The 17,435-nt window shown below is 38.0% G+C and overlaps 1 protein-coding gene across 1 annotated transcript in view; it reads left to right on the top strand.

Annotated features, from left to right (window-relative positions):
• The window catches only part of rfx7a (regulatory factor X7a), a 47,824-nt gene that overhangs the window by 5,607 nt on the left and 24,782 nt on the right, over nucleotides 1–17,435 (top strand). Inside the window, exon 2 of the mRNA XM_007244870.4 lies at nucleotides 15,736–15,769. Within this exon, the coding sequence (XP_007244932.3) occupies nucleotides 15,736–15,769 (34 nt within the window). The remainder of the gene's footprint in view (nucleotides 1–15,735; nucleotides 15,770–17,435) is intronic.

The raw sequence follows: 17,435 nt of genomic DNA, 5'->3' as shown, positions 1-17,435 counted from the left end.
GAAGATGGATGATCACAAGCCATCAAACTAAGTGCTTAAATTGCACCAGAGTGGCATAAAGTTATCCAAAAGCAGTGTGTAAGACTGGTGGAGGAGAACCTGCTAAGATGTATGAAAACTGTGATTAAAAACCAGGATTATTCTACCAAATATTGATTTCTGACCTCTTAAAACTTAATAAATATGAACTGGTTTTCTTTGCAAGAAAAGGAAAGATAAGATAAATATATATAAGTGAAGGTCAATGCAGAGGCAAAGGTTTTATCCCAAATTATTTTAAAACATTTCGGTTGGTCTGTTCAGTATGAAATTCTACCAGAGTTTAAAATACAACTGCAGATGACAAATTATTTCAAAAAGGAAGTAGCCTTTATTTATTCAGTTCTTATTTATGCAGATTTATGAGATTTATGCAGTTCTTTGCATTACATTAGATGATAATCCCTTATTTACTGTACCTACAAACCCAGATTTATGCAGTTCTTTGCATTACATTATATGATAATCTCTTATTTACTGTACCTACAAACACAGTTATGTGGTATTGGACACCTTTTAATCCATAATTTAGATTTTTTGAATTTATAGAATTTCAATGGGTGGTAATTGAGTAGTGAATATTAAATCATATAATGTTTTGCAATCACCGGTGATCAAGGTCACCTCTTAGAGTTATTATTAGTGATGTAGGTCCAGTAGAGTTGTTTTTCTCTGCTTGTGGATCTTCTGATTATGTTGGTCGACACTTTGAAGACGATCCAAGCACTAAGCCGCCCACCCTCCTCCTGTTTGAACTCTGCACTGTCTGTGTACTCCCCTAAGTTCTACAAATAGTCAGATCAAAAGCATGGATAAACAAAGATTAAGGAATAAAGTTTCACATACTGTTTGTGTAGTCTGTGAAGTGGAGTGAAGTGAAGTTATTTTTGTCATGGAATTGAGTTAATTGGTTTAAAGAAATTATGGACACTGTGGTTCCATTTCTATCTGTTTTCTGAAACTGTTCACTGTTCAACTACCTGCCTATGTGCTTTGTGTTCCTAAAACTTCCTCTTAAAGGTTCCACATCTATAGGACACATAATGTAGATAGAAGAAATGTGTGGACTTGGCTACATTCACATTAACAGACTGAAGTGTATCAAATCTGATTTTTTTCATGGCTGTGTGAACATGACAAATTCGATTTTTTTTTTCAAATCAAATTTGAGTCACTTTCATATGTGGTCCTAAATCAGATACGTATCCGATGCATGGACATGTGACACGAATGTGAACAGTCAAATCAGAATTCATGCGTATTTTTGCTTTTACACATGCGCTGCGTGCTTCTCTCTCGTATCCACTCATGTCTTGGTGCAGCTGTGCAGCTATAGCTGCAAAAACAGCAAAAGCAAACTGCCTGGCCTTTTTTCACCTCCTCGACCTGAGCACGTACTTCAGACCAGCTGTTTACTGTTTCTCCACTCCATCAAAATATGCTCCACATAGGAGCTGCTTACGCATCTATTTTACTTTATAAAGATATGAGTCGTCTCTCATATATGAGGTGTCTTGTTGTTTGTAAAGAAGGTGACGTTTATACATGTATCAATGTGCACATGTAAGGCATTTCAGGGACAGATTCGTTCACATTACACACAAATTCAGGTCACTTTGTGAATGTAAACTGTCAATATAGCCAAATCCGATCAGAGAAAAAAAATAATTTGAGCAATGTGGCTTCTAATGTGAATGCAACATAGCCTTTGATGCTCCCATATGCACCTATCATGACTAAGTTTGTTATAATTGTGCTAGTTGGATCTAGTCTGCAGATTTTTTCCAGCCAAAGTCGACAGTTGAAGAAAGAAACGAGTAGCATATATTATAACATGCAACCTTTCCTGAATTATAATCCATGGGATATAATAAAAGTCTTAAATCAAAGATGATACAAGTCATATTATACAGTGTCTTTCACATCTGACAACTTTTACAACAATAACAACAGTCAAAAAATTCTGTTTATCTAAACCCTGGCACTAGTGAACGATGCTCATTAACTAATTAACCCTCTCTTATAACCATGTAGTGCAATTTTAACTTTGCCATCTTAGTACAAACCCTAGTTTAATACAAAAACAATACAAAACAATGCTGAGAATATTAAGTCAAATTTCTCTTTTTATTTTTCTCAGTGAGCCACCAGAGGGGGATGTTTTAGAACATATGTGTATCAACTACATCTCTTGGGTTATGGAGAGCTTCACCTCATAATGGCCATAATGGACGAGCATTTAAAGAGATGGTTTACATTTTATATGTTTTATTTTGTTCATTAAAACATGAAAAAAATATATATAATGTAAGTGTTTAAACATTTGCACATTACTGTATACTGGTGTTTAACACCACTACCCACCCTGGATTCGATTTACTGGCTGGACAAGCATGACACTCTACAGTAGTAAGAGTGTATTGGTCCATTCATCATGATTTTACCCACCCAGACAGTGATGGCAAACAGCATGAGCCAGAAAAGAAAAGCCAGTGACTGATCTAAGATTTTTCTAAAGAAGGGGCAATCAAAGGGTCACGTGTTATTTCATCAGTCACTATGTTTAAACACTTGTAAAATTTATGAAATGTAATTCAAAAAACGTTAAAAGTTTATTTTGTGCCAAAAGTTTGACACAAAAAAATCAGCAAACAAAATGTTGACAAAATTAACAAAATTAAAGAATTAAAAGGGAAAAGTGTATGTTGACAATTCAAACAGAAAAAGCACATATCAAATATATATTTTTCATATACTTTGTTACTCTATTATTCTTTGCAGTTAGTGAAAAATATTTGCATTTTGATTTATCTTTGCTTACATTGCTGTGGATTTTCTGTAGACATTTATTGATTTTGAACAGGACCACTTTTGGGGACAATCGGAAATCAGAAGTCCAGGGCCAGTCAGATTTCAGCTGGGGCCAATGCCCCTGTGGCCCCAGGGCAAACAGATCCACCTTCCCATTGAAATTTCTAAAGGAGTTTTCTCATCTCCAGTAAAGCTGCAATATTAGAGACAGGTGTTTTGCATGACAGCAACATTATTTAGCACAAATATCAGCTGGCCTTGTAAATAGATGTAATAATGTCTGCCTGTAGCCTTTAGTATGTGTTTGTTTGAATTCTTGTTTTGGGAATATCAGGGGAAACAGGACAGAATAAAGTACGGGGGTAGAGATCCTGACACAATGTGAATAATCGGCTTCAAAGCGTGGTTGAAAATGAGCCACTGCACCGCTGGCAAACAACCAGCTGTTTTCAACCAGCCGCCGTCTCCGGAAAGCGCTCTCCGCTGCTGCTGCTGTCACACAGTCTCTCTGTTCTGCTGCGATTTAGCCTACATTCAGCCAACAGGCAGACAATAGATTTCTTTAGCCTGAGAAAACAAGTGTTGCTGCAGCACGATGTTCAGCAGCCAGAGGCATGTTCCACAAAGCTGTACAAAACGCTAAGGTAGTATGATTTAGAGTCGACCGTGGTGTGCAAGAGGGCGGGTTGTTTGTTTGTTTTTAATATGAAGATTCATTATTGAATGTTTTGCTTATGTTTAGCTGTATGGGATGCTGCCTTGCTTTGCCAATGATTTAAATTACACTTGTGTGATTTTTGGTCATGTTTTCCAATATCTCCCAGGCATAAACTCTTAAGCCCTCACATGCCCAAAATACCACTTTTTTCTCGTATTTTCTTTTCTAGCTAAAACAGATTAGATCTGATATTTCTTTTTCAACAACTGCTGAACTTTAAATAAAGCTGTTTTTACTGAAGTGCTTTACTTAAAGCAACACTATATCGTTTTTGCATTTCACTGACTTGTAATGATGGTAATATTGTCTCTTTTTGTCTAATGTTTTTTCTGGCTTCAGTACTGCAATATTGTAAAACACGTTTAAAATACTGTACTGCCTCAAGCCAAATACTTGTTTTACTTCAGATGCTGGTTCTGGATCTCTTAGCTTGTCCAGAAATGCATGTGTAAAACATGTCCTTTTTTAGGTGTGTCTAAAAGTGCCAGTTTCTTTTCCCAACTGTAGGGGAGCCAAGAAGGAGCAGAAAATACCACAGTTAAAGTAGCTTCTATAAGTAGGCTACCATGCTACAAATAAAACATGACCTCACAAACAGGGGTGCGTGTGTGCTTTCAAGCTGGATTTGCAACAGAATTTTTTCTGTGATTGAATCTTTCCTAAATTTTCCTTCAGTTTGTTTAAAAAAAGGTGTGAAGGGTGCCATAAATCACAGTCCAGAACAACAGATCAAAATTGCAGAAGCAGAGACAAGGCTATATTCACATAATAAACAATAATAGAAGAAAAATAACTATTAGAATGACTTACGATTTGATTCATCTTCCCATACAAAGCGAGGGTACTGTGCTATGCTCATTCTGTATTATAAGTGTGATAAAGTGAGTTTTCAGTGAAGTTTCTCCAGCGCTGAGGCTAGAGCCGTATTAGCATTAGCTGCTAACCTCAGCGCTAGCTCTTTTGCCTTTCAGAGTTGAGTATATCGGACTGTAGTCTGCGTTTTTACAGGGGATAAACCGCTACGTGATAGCGCCCTGGTTTACCAGGGTTCCTTAGTGTAGTCCTGTCGGGTGGAGTTTACTAGTGATAAAAAAAATAATATAAAAATATTGGAAATCTAAGCTTAATGTAAATAAATGAAAGCACTTTACTCACTCAAATAAACAGTTTTTAGGAGAGAAATCTGTGTAGGTCAACATCCGTTTGACTTTGAAAGAAAATATATATATTTTTTAAGATTTACAGTTTTGTTTACTTAGGCTCTTCCTGCAGGAAACATGGCGACACCCGACTTCCTTAATATTGTCGCTTAAAATTCGCCTTATAATCTGGTGTGTCTTATGTATGAAAACATTTATTGATAGTGCACCTTATAATTCGTAAAATACATTTATCTCTGTTTTACATTAGCTCTTACATTGTTTTTCTGAGATAAAGTTATGGGTAAAACTGGCATTCCTTTACTGTAGCCTGACGAGTTAGTGCTGAAAAGCTGCATTCACACTCAGAACAATGTGAATCTTTGTTTAGCTCCCTCAGAAAAATACATACATTAACTTTTCCTATGCTATCCTTTAAGGCTGAATTACCATTTCATTAACATAGCCTCTCTTTTACTGTTGAATCTGTGTGTGAGTTGAATGTGGTTTACTGAAAGTCTACTGTACTGTAGAAGTTTAAAGTTCAGTAGGGGTTGAGGGGTAATGGTTAGTAAGTGAGGAACACTGATCCATTAAGTCAAACAGTTCTAGTTTACTCCAAGGAGAATAACCTAGTACTCTTCTAAAGTCTTATTTATACTGAATAGGTGTTTTTAAAAGCCCATATTGTGGAAAATCTGAGACCCTGTTTACACCTGGTCACTTCATGTGTATGTAGTATCAGGATTATGTCTGAATAAAGACACACAACATAAAAATGCAAGTGTAAACTAGGGGTGTAAAAAAATATCGATATATCAAAGTATCGCAGTATTTTGTTTGGCAATTCTGTATTGATTTTCAAAAATACAGTATCAATATTTAATAATTAGCTTAGATGTAAAAATTGGTGGTTGATTTTGTGTTGTGTTTAATTCGTGACCAGTAGATAGCAGTGTTGTACTCTGACTGGATGAAAATGTAAAGTCTTCTTTTATTTAGTTTATAATTGTGTTTTTATATATAACAATTTGAAACATTTTGAAACTATTGCAATATATTGTGTTGTTTACAGTATTGCAATATATCATGATATATTGAATTGTAACACCTGTATCACTCATTTTTTGCCAATACACAGTCCTAGTGTAAACATACTTAAGACACATTTAAAACAGCCACTCAAACCAGTATAGGAGGTGATCTGAAACATACATTTGAGCTACATGTTATTGCAGTATGAACACATCCGTCTTTCTCATTAGACTTCCAAACTTTTACAAGTCCAGAAATCTCACCCAGATTTTAGTTACATAAATTCATATTCGGTAAATGGGGTCTATTTTCCTATTTTATTTTGATTATATAAATAAATAGTTGTCTGCATTATGTAGGTTTAAAAGTGTACCGTTAACTTTAGGACATATGGTCAGTACACAGATTCTGATCAATAAGCACAGCCCAAATCGAGTTTATTTACATGTGTGTTACTATTGCACGTAATCATTTTTGTTCTTCATTTTGTACTTTTTAAAATAAAAAATGTAGGATATGGGATTTCCAGAATTGTCACTGCAGCATGCCGGTCATTCCATTCACTAACCTGAATGAGGAGCCACAGAGAGGATATGGACAGATGCCAAATATCAGGCTTATATTAAACAGATCTGACTCCAGTTAGACTACTTCTAAAAGGGTTAAAATATGCTAAATCAGAAATCTTTCTAGTCTGATATGTACACTCATCAAGCATACCATTATGATCACCTCTTTGTTTTTACCCTCATTGTCCATTTTTCCAGCTACACTGCAAACAGGACAGTGTTGGTGGACTGTCCAGCAGTGAGGTGTTTAAAAACTCCAGCAGCGCTGCTGTATCTGATCCACTCATCCCAGCACAACACACACTACTAACACTACTAACCACCACCAAGTCAGTGTTGACAGTGACCCACCACCCAAATAATAGTGGCTCTGAGGTGGTACAGGTGGTCCTAAAAACAGGGTAAATAATAAAGGAGGATACCTGCAAGAGCAGTGTGCATATATAGACCTACTCTATTTGATACAGCAGTTCATGTCTGGACAGAAAATCGAACCTTAGACATCCCTGCTCAGAAGTAATGGTATAGTCCACTATTCTCCTTTTGAGTGAGTTTGAGATGAATGGAAATGCCCCATCATTAATTATACATTTATCAGTCTGGGTGCATTGAATAAATAAATGGCGAGCCAAGTTATAAATAGCAGTTCTTATTTATTACTGTAAAAATGGGCCAATGTGAAAATTGTTTGTTTGTTTGTTTGAAACTGTAGTGAATTACAGTTTTAATATTTCCAAATAATGTACATCCACCACTTTGAGATTAAGCTTCACCTTGACCCACAGAAAGCCATCATTTAGTACCAAAACACATCATAAATGTATTTATAATTAATTGTTTTTCTTTTCTATTAATTCACTAACTTGCTCCTTGCATTAAGTCTTGAATTCAGATGATCTAAGAAATGAAAGGGCGGGTTCATGAATAGAGAGCACATTGCATGGCACGCCCCACTGAACGCTGTGCCATTGCTCAGCAAAGCGAGAAAAGTCCTGTTCCCAAAAATGTGACAGGACATGAGGGGAGCCATTCATCATTCATTTCTGTGGTAATGCTTTCTGAGAGGTACACAAAAAATCACTTAAGCTCACCAGCGTCTGCCTCTCTCAGTGGCCCATGTGCTACGGCTCAGCCCATCTCTGCCAAGCAGCTCCTTGGTAAATGAAGCAGCTGGCTGTGGGCCAGCCTTATTCAGCGCCCTGCTAATAGCTTCACTGTAGTTGGCTAATGCCTTTTAGCAGGTGTCGGAATAATACACACCCGTAATGGAGCTGATTGGCAAAAGATAGGTTGTTCCATGGTAAGAAGCCAACGAAAGGATCCAAGCTGAGGGCAGAGGGAAAGTCTCAATGAAAGGCCAGGCTAAAAAATAACTTAACATAATATCAGCTTTTTACTCCTAATACACTATATTGCCAAATGTATTTGTTTACCCATCCAAATCACTAAACTCATGTTCCCATGAGATGTAAACAAAGTAATTGTGAGGGGTTTCATGTGAAATACAGTGATGGGGAAAGAAAGTAAGGAGTTTGCACTGTCTATGTTTTGCTATCCAATGTAATCAACTTTATGTTGATAACAAAGGTTAGTAGTAAATTTACAATAATATGTTTTTTTTTTTATTGCTACCACAATGTGAGTTCCTCTGATAGATCTCTTTAAGGGCTGTGATGAAAGATCAGATCATACGCATTTACAGTGTGGGAATATAGCTTAGCTAGTGCTTTAGCAAGAACGAGAGTGAGTAGCTTACAAATGTTATTTAATAGCCTAAATTATCATTTTGAAAACACACATGCCCACAGCACAAAATTAATCTTAGTTTTAACTAGCAGAGTCTAAAAATATCTTGGAAAGTGTATCAGAGAGATGCTAAATGTGTAGCATCAACACTCTTTATTAATCATTAGCTCTATCTTAGCTTAGCTTAGCTGAGGGCTTCCTTTGCTTGTTTTGAACTGTAGCTGTTAGCTTATAGCCTCTAGACCTCAGGTGCAAGCCAATTTTCTTCATTTTAACTTAAATTAAACTTACTTTAACTTAAGCTTTATTTCTTTACCTGTCTCTGTGTTTACTCCTTTACAGAATTAGCGCCATTAAACCATTCACTACTGTTTATGTAACAGCAAAGCACACAATAACCTGCTTGTTTTGGGTAGTTTAACGTTATTATTTTGCTCAAAAGGGTGGTTTTATAAATGTGTGCAGAAAGGAGAAAAACTTACAAAACCCTTTTGGTGGTATTGAGAGCCCTTGTTTAAAGTTTTGTAGAGAACTCTCTAACATGCAAAAGGTTAGAGAGCAAAGAAGCAGAGCAAAGAACCAATTAAGCATCCAGATGGGTCGTTTTTTTTTAATATATTTTAATATTGCATTTTATGTCCACATCTTGCAGTGCTAACACATATATATATATATATTTATTTTATATATATTTTATATATATTTATTTATTTTATTTTTTTTTACAAAAAAGAAAGGTTTTATGATAGAATAGAGGAAGCCCCTAACTGTAAAACAGCCTGTGAAAATATGCTGCTACTATGGAAAATACCTGCACATTTACAGCAGAAAGCCATCCATTAAAGTATGTCTGTATCCTTGAAAAAGAGAATTGGCAATAGAATACTGCTTGTGTGTGTGTCTGTGTGTATGTGTGCAATATTTTACAGTCAGTGATCTCTGCAGATACTATGTTTTGTGTGTGTGTATTTGAGTGGGATGGGAGGTTAAGAGGTTCGTCACCACAGAAGCTGGGTGCAGTGAGTTCATGCAACAGAGAGAGAGGGAGAGCGGGATAGAGCACATGGCCATGTAGGTCATGCTGACTAGTGATAGCGTTAGTCTTTGCGGGATGTCTGACTGCCATCAGTCAGCACTCGACTGGGCTTTGGTCCCGCACTGGATGGGCTATCCTTACTTACCCTTGACCCCATGAAATTTATACTGAAGAAGTTCTGCTTTCACTTTCTTTCCCTCTTCTTTACTCCCTCTCTTTCTCTCTCTCTCCTATATAACATAAAATAGAATATGCATACGAAATTGTTTTCCCAAAAAAATCTGAAATCATCTAAAAGAGCCCCCCGCCCACAAAATATATTTTCCTTTTTAGATATTTTATCAAGCAATAGTACTTATTTTTTTAATCTGGATCTACTGACAGTTCTGTGATGTATAAGAGGCTGAGTATTGGCCTGTAAAGATAATTATTTTTATGGACGATATACTGTATTTTATATGCATATGCAAGCAACAGTATGTCATTAAGTGGCTGGATAAAATATTGGTAACACTTAAACAAACATGCAGTTAAACACAATGGGCAATTTCAATGTCAGCATTGAGGACATTGATACAGTAATTAATGTGACAACATGCATAATAATTATTTCAAATTAATCACACAGCTTAAGGTAAATTAAACATGATGCCATTGAATTGTATTATTATTATTATTGTTATTCATGATAATTAAGGCTGTTATCTGATAGATAGGTTATCATCTGTTTTAAGTCCCATTCTTACCTGTGTCTTTGTTTTTACCATTATAGAGTAACAGAGATCCTGGGCAAATAGATTAATAGGCAATAGAAGAGTAGTTAATCTGGACTTTTTGCCATGGAATATATGTGTTTTACCTAATTCTCTCTTTCTCTCTCTCTCCCTCTCCCTCTCTCTCTCCCTCCCTCCCTCTCCCTAGTTCTCTCTAGTACTTGTTTATGTTTTTATCATGAGCTAAGCACATGTGGTGAGCTGGAGTGGGTCTGGGGGTGGGGCTTGGTTGGAACGAGAGTGACAGACAGGATCTGTGCTGTGGTTCACTCTGATTTGTAAATAATTGCATATATAAAGATTTTCTGTTTGGGATTACGGTACTTAATACACATTAATTCTGTAAATGTGTCACTTTGGAAAATATATTTGAGAACTTTGCTGAAGTTAGCTATGTCAAAATAAATATTTTTGTTTACGATATATTTTCCTAACAAAAATAATTTCTCTAAGTGATGATACTATAATTTTAATAACATGTTATGCCCCTGTTATTATGATAATATAATAAAATATTAATGCAGATTTAATTTAGGTTTGTATTTAACCCACAAAATCGCACCAGCAGCAGCAGATCAACGGTCAGCCGCTTTTGAACTGAAATATGAAATGCGATGTCTGTGACTATACAGATGGTCAGATTTCATCATCCAACAACCTGCCCTGTTTGAATCATGGCAGACGCTGTTTGCTGCTTGATTCAGATCTTCACAAAGCCCCACAGCTTAAACAGGAATCTGACCACAGTAAAAAAATATGCAAACGTATAATAGAAAACCTCTTAATAATTGCTTAACAAAAAAGGGTCCTGTCTTTATTGGCATGAAAAGGTTTAGGGCGCCCTTAGTTAAATGCCTTGTATGACATAATCCCGATAAACAGGCGACACTGTGGTTAGAGGAAGGTTTAATGCCTGCACAACTTGGGAAATGGAATGTGCCATCCATTTTGCACCAATTATCAGGCCTTTCTCAAATTATAACAATTCATATTGCCTAGGGACATTTATATCATCATACCTAACACAGATTTATGTGCACTTGAACATTCCTACAGATCAGCTCATATCAGCTTTGCCTGGACGATTGGATATAATAATTGAATGACTGATATAATAATTTGTCTCAGGCGATTGGATGTAAACCAGCAGTTAAAAAAGCAAGAGTAAGCCAGAGTAAGTGTTTTATAACCTGTGGGTCCCTCCCCCGAGGTTTACTGTGTCCGCTTAGTGGGGTGATAGCCGTGCCGACAGTACTGCAGCCTGGCGCAAGTGATTAAAGGCTTATCTCATTAAGCAGCCCCCATTCAGTGCCCGATTTTGCCAGGAGGGGCGATATTATTGCCTCAAGGAAGTGACGTTTTCAGGACGTTGCCCATTCACAAGCTCACTCTGCTTGGTAACAGGGGGTAAACCTGTCACCACGATGCCATTGCTGCCCTGGGTTTACCTGGAGACGGCTTAATGAGGACTACTCGTTCCAACCCTATCCATCAACCGTCCGCAGCCTAACTCGCCCAGTAACAGTTCATTAAAGTTTTCACCTCCCATTTCAAATGAGGAAAGACAATTAAGGCCTGGATTACCTGTCCAGGCCAGCTTGTTTATACTTCGCTGCCTGGTTTTCCTTAGTAACAGCCAAGTTCGACCCTGGTTGGCAGCGCTGCTGCGTGTTGCGGATTATGGTGACTTTGAACAGTTCTGTACAGCAACAGCTTATTAAAACTCACTTCTCGACCCAGTATAGGTAAGCCTCCTACAAGGGTCGTGACCAGGGCAAGCCGGACTTCTAATCTGAATGGTGTGCAGAGGACAGCAAAGTACCAAGAAAATCCATTTGTACTTTTGTGTGTTGTGGTACCATTTATACATAACCCTCAGCACTGTTAGATGTTGCCTGGTGGAACTGAATCAGAAACTGGAGATTTCATGCTTAAGAACAGCTTACGTTTTTTTTTGTTCCAATAAAGTAGACTATTCCTCAAGGGTTGCAGCTCAGTCAAGTGGTTGCTACAGTTTGTTCAATTTGAAACTACAGCTCTCTAAAAAAAATAAGAGACCACTGATGAGTTTCTTTGATTTTACCAAATTGAAAACTTCTGGAATATAATCAAGAAAAAGATTGATGATTACAAGATTACCATCAAACCAAGCTGAACTGCTTGAATTTTTGCACCAGGAGAAGCATAAAGTTATCCAAAAGCACTGTGCAAGACTGGTGGAGGAGAACATGCCAAGATGCATGAAAATTATTCCACTAAATATTGAAATTAAAGTGGTCTCTTCATTTCTCCAGAGCTGTACAATGCACAAAAAACTTGATTTTTCAGCTTGTTATGGCTGCTGCGACTGCGCACATCTCCACAGTAAGAGGGGGCTTTACTACTAGCACACTGACTCTCCTACGCTCTCAGCACAACCGGTAAGCTGAAGGGCATGACTTTATCCTTGAACAGATGCAATGATTAGCGTTACAAGAAATCCCAATGCATAATGCAGTCAGTGGCCGCTCGTCATTATAATAACATCTCTGTTCTTATAACTAATCATGCAGAACCATTGCTGTACATTCGTCTAATACCTGCTTATTATCTACACTTGCAACAGTAAAGCTCCACCTACTCATGCTGAAGTTCTAAGAAGCAGTTAAATAAATTTAGATGTAATCGATAGTGGAGAGTGAGCAACTACTAGTGGCAGGTGGGAAAAACTGGATGCAGGGCAGCTTATCTGTGGTGGTTTAAATGAGAAGAGGTGTGCCCAAACTTTTGACTGGCACTGTACATATGGGCGGATATGCTATATTATTAGGGGTGTCACGATCTCGATATTTTATCGAAATCGAATCGAAATGAGGTCACGATCTCGAGTATCGAAGTCAAAAAGAGGATCGACGATCCCTCCCGCGCGCGCTACGCAAATAGCGCAGCGCGCTACGCAAATGGCGCGGCACCAACACAGCGCATCCTATTCAATTAAATAGAGAGCCGCTGCATGAGCGCAGTCGGCGGGAGTGTGATCACTGTTTTTATCTGTCCAACGGGGGAGGGGGGGCGGGGGTTGGGCGCGCAGGTTTTGTATCTGTATCTAACGGAGGGGTGGGTGCGCGCAGGTGAGAGCGTGTGAACTCGCTGAAATGCGTGTGTCAGTGTGACTTGAGAACACTGACTATAGATCACAGTGAGGTGGATTAAAAATCTTAAACTTATAATTGACTACACCTGTTGCTTTCCATTGAATTAAAAAAACATCTTTCTCTCAGATAAAGTAAACACAAGCGTGTTTCTGACTAAAATAAAAGCTTTTCAGGAGAGATATAAGTTATGTGTAAATATTTATAAGACAATACCCACATCACTTATCTAACCAGCCTGTACTGATTTCTGCCCCCCAATAATGCTTTCAATAACCTCTAATAGCCTTTAATAGTCTTCAGTAGCCTTTAAAAGACTTACCTGGCGGCCGTGGTGTGTCCACTAAACTCCGTAGTTATAAACATCCTGAGGTTAGCAGCGCGCTAACTGACCTGTTTATAATGCAATCCCAGCAGTGACTCCGTATCGGCTGTTCTAACCTGCTGCTGTTAGCTGCTTGGGCTGAAAGATGAACTGTAGTGAGCTGTATTATCCGGTTAGTGGGGTTAAAACCTTTATTTGTTTACAGAAACAGTAAAAACGGACTGGCTGGGCTCTGTAGCCCGTGGCTGGGCTGTACTGAAGTAGTGACTGAGTGAAGAGAGCGGGGCTTGTGCTGCTGCTGCTAGTGGTTGGATGAAGAACTGCAGCTTCATGTAATGAGCAGTTTCACCAGCCATCCACACACAGCTCTGATAAACTGCTTGTTTTAATAGTGCACACTGTTGCTACCAAAAAAGTCACTAGATGGCATTACCATATATATCTTAATAAATAATAATAATAATAATATTTATAATATTTATAATAATAATAATAATAATAAATATATTATTTAAATTTTATGAGGCATAAAATAATAACAAGAAAAAAAAACAAGAAAATCGAGAATCGAATCGAATCGTGACCCTCAAATCGAAAATGAAATCGAATCGAGGGTTTAGAGAATCGTGACACCCCTATATATTATGATACGATGCAATATAATGATATGATAAAATAATATTAAAAGTTTTAGTAATACTTTTAGTAGTAGTTGTAGTAGTAGTAGTAGTAGTAGTTTTAAAAGTAGTAGTAACCAAAATTAAATATCTAACTGTATGTTGATAATATATTTTTAGGGTGCCGAGTGGTCCAGCGGTCTAAAGTGCTGCCACTATGAGCGGGAGGTCGCAGGTTCGAACCCCAGCTTGCAGCTTGGCCATCAAGCTGCCGGCGTCAGAGGGAGCAAAATTGGCCCTGCTCCCTCTGGGTGGGTAGATGGCGCTCTCTCCCCACATCACTCCTAGGGTGATGTCTGCAGCACAGGGCGTCTGTGAGCTGATGTATCGGAGCCGAGCCGCTGCGCTTTCCTGCAAGCGCGCTGGCTGCTCGGTAATGCTGCATCAGCAGCAGCTCGAAAAGAAGTGGTGGCTGGCTTCACATGTATCAGAGGAAGCATGTGCTAGTCTTCACCCTCCTGGTGTGTTGCGGCATCACTAGTGATAGGGGGAGTCCTAATGAGTGGGTTGGGTAATTGGCCGTGTAAATTGGGGAGAAAATGGGAAAAATTTGAAATAAAATTATAAAAAAATATATATATATATATATTTTTAAACATGAGGCAGTTGTATTCTTGGTGTTATGTGTTATATTATGTGGATAACTCTGCACAGGTAAACTGCGCAGGATTGTCTTGTTTGAAATGGTGAAATAAAGTAATCATGCTGCACAAGACTGTAATCTGTTTAGTCATTCCCACACAACGCCTAGAGCATATTTTTTAAATTATTTGTCATACAGACACCATTTTAATTATTTGCTTATTTTTTAATATATCAACATTGACAATATATATTGCTCAGTGCTACTGTCCATATAATTTCAGAGTAAATTTACAGTCAGATTGTGTGAATCCCAGTCATTTGAGTGTATGTGTGTTACCTTGCCATGGGTCTGGTAGCTATCCTGCTCCAGATGCACGCTGTGATGTTCCTTGTGGTTACTGGGATGGATGTACATTGCGAATATGACAATTAATGTCACTTGCTTGACCTGATGTTTTGTCATTTTCTACACTTACCACCTCCTTAATTTATATGTAGAGAGAATGTCTGCTTGGTACAGTTTCTCAAAAGTCTGGGACATCATTACCTCAGGGTTTTCGGTATGACTATGTCAAGGTCTACACATGTGATGGACTGTAATGGAATGTCCAGTCTATTTGGAAGCTACTGTACATGCATAGTGTCATGTGTGAGGGTGTGTGTGTGTGTATTTGTGTGTGTGAGGTCAATTGCTGGATTGCTTTCACACTGTTTTTTACACAGTGTGACAGCAGGGTTGGTGACTTCTGAACAATGCACTAGGTTGTGTAAATACTATGTATACATACCAACCTTACACTGCCATGTCCAAATCAGACCTTAAGCCATTTCACACCTGTATAAAAAAAATTCCATACTGGTTCATACTGGTTTATACTGGTTCGTTCAATCGCCCCCTCAATGACTGCCAGGGTCCGGCTGGTGGGCATATTAATAGGGGTTTAGTGCAATGGAACATTGGAGCTCTTTTTTTGTGCCAGCATGTGTTCATGAGCATATATCTTGGTTCAAGCCGGCCAGAGGCAGATTGGCGGGCTGTAGCATATTTAACGTGCCACTGGTTTATTAATAAAGACAGCTTTGAGAGTTTGAGCTCAAATTACACTTATGTCATGCTAACATACCTTCTATTTTTTCTCTTTTTTTTCCAGCAAATCTGTACAATCAAAAGTGGATGGCATTTTGGTGAGTACATTGTTTCCCTGATTAACTGGAGTTTACTAGGCCTAAAGGCCTGCAAGAGTAGAGGTTAATAATGTTACATTTTGTTGATTACACCAAGATTAGGCCTAGGCTTGGGGTGTTTAAGATCTGGCCCATATGGTATCTTCTCATAAAGTGTATAATAAGAGGCCTGACAACCAATACCTTGCAGTTTTTCCTTCCTGACATCATGGTGGCTGCAATACTGTTGGAGACGTTATTAATGAGGAGACCAGCCACACGTTAAAAATGACTCCCAGTCAGCCCAGTGTCTGTTGAAAGATAAAGATAAATTCCCACCCTTCAACTTACGCTGTGAGTGGAGGTAGGACAGCAGGTTAGTGGGAAAGCCCCCCTCAATAAGGAGATATGCTCAGGTGCAGTAGCTTTATCAAGCTGAAAAATCTAGATTTTTTAATACATTATGATTTAAAACGCTACAAACTGTCTGAGAGGGTTTTACCAGATTGTATCACTTCATCATATTCATATATTATCATTCAAACAGATGGGAGGAGTGAACCGACTTGCCTATAAAGTCTTTGGTACCATCAACTAACTTAGACTTGTGGCGGTGTAGTTCTATAATTCTACTTTAGGAAGTCTATAAAATGTATGACTATGATTGATTCGCACAGAAGGTGAACATTCAGCATAAATGGCTGAGATGGGAGTGGCTACTTAATTTATGCACAGCAATCACCTCCAAAAAAAACGCTAGAATCCATGTTCATAAGACAAACATAGGCTACACTACACAATGACGTAACTCGCCTAAAGCTGCCAGAAGCTTCACACTTCTGAGGTATCCTTTGGCTCATCTTCTGGATTTTTTTGACTGAGGTTTTCCACAGGCTTAAACACCCAGAGGTATCTGTGGCATCTGAGATTAAACATAATTTCTCCTTTAAGCACTTTTATATTTGAGAAACAAAAATATGAAAAACTAATTCTGACAATATTTAAAAATAACTTTCAATAATATTCTAATTTTTGAGATGCAGCCAATCAGATCAAACGTTATCTATCATGATTAATGCCTGTTTAATTCTAAGTAAATGGTTGTTGTTTGAAAGTGGTTGTGTAAAAATATATTTTATTTGTGTTTGAATTATACATTTATGTTAAAATATGTAGTTTGTTCATATGAAAATCAATGCCAGCATTTTAGAGCAGCAGCATTAATCTGGCAAAATTGCTACAAGCAAATTCTCTACCCAGAGACCCCATAGCTCAAGAGGGATGGGGGAGTTTTTTAATGAACTGGCCTGCTGAAGGTCAGTGTGGGCTCTAAATGAGAAAATGTCACCCTCCATCTTCACAGCCTGGTATACTTTTACATTATTTATACTGGTGAATAAAAGGAGATCAGTGTGTGTCAGCATCCTGAGAGGTTTGCTTTGCAGTCTGGAGGGCAGGTGGAAACACCCCGTAGTTTGCTCTGTCAGAAACACTTTGCGCGGATCTCTGACGGCCTTCTCCCAGATGCTTCGGCTAAAGTGGAGATGTCATGAGGTGCTGTTTGGGAAAATGATGGGTGTTAGTTTCATCAGCCTCTGTTAGTGTCTGTTTAACAGCTAACACCACAGCCTTTGTGATGAGTATCTGGGTTTTGGTTAGAGTTAGGGTTAAGTGTCGTTTTTACTGT

This window comes from Astyanax mexicanus, chromosome 23 (genome assembly GCF_023375975.1).
Source record: "Astyanax mexicanus isolate ESR-SI-001 chromosome 23, AstMex3_surface, whole genome shotgun sequence".
In the NCBI taxonomy this organism is placed as follows: Eukaryota; Metazoa; Chordata; class Actinopteri; order Characiformes; family Acestrorhamphidae; genus Astyanax; species Astyanax mexicanus.
This window is presented reverse-complemented; position numbering and strand designations above follow the sequence as displayed.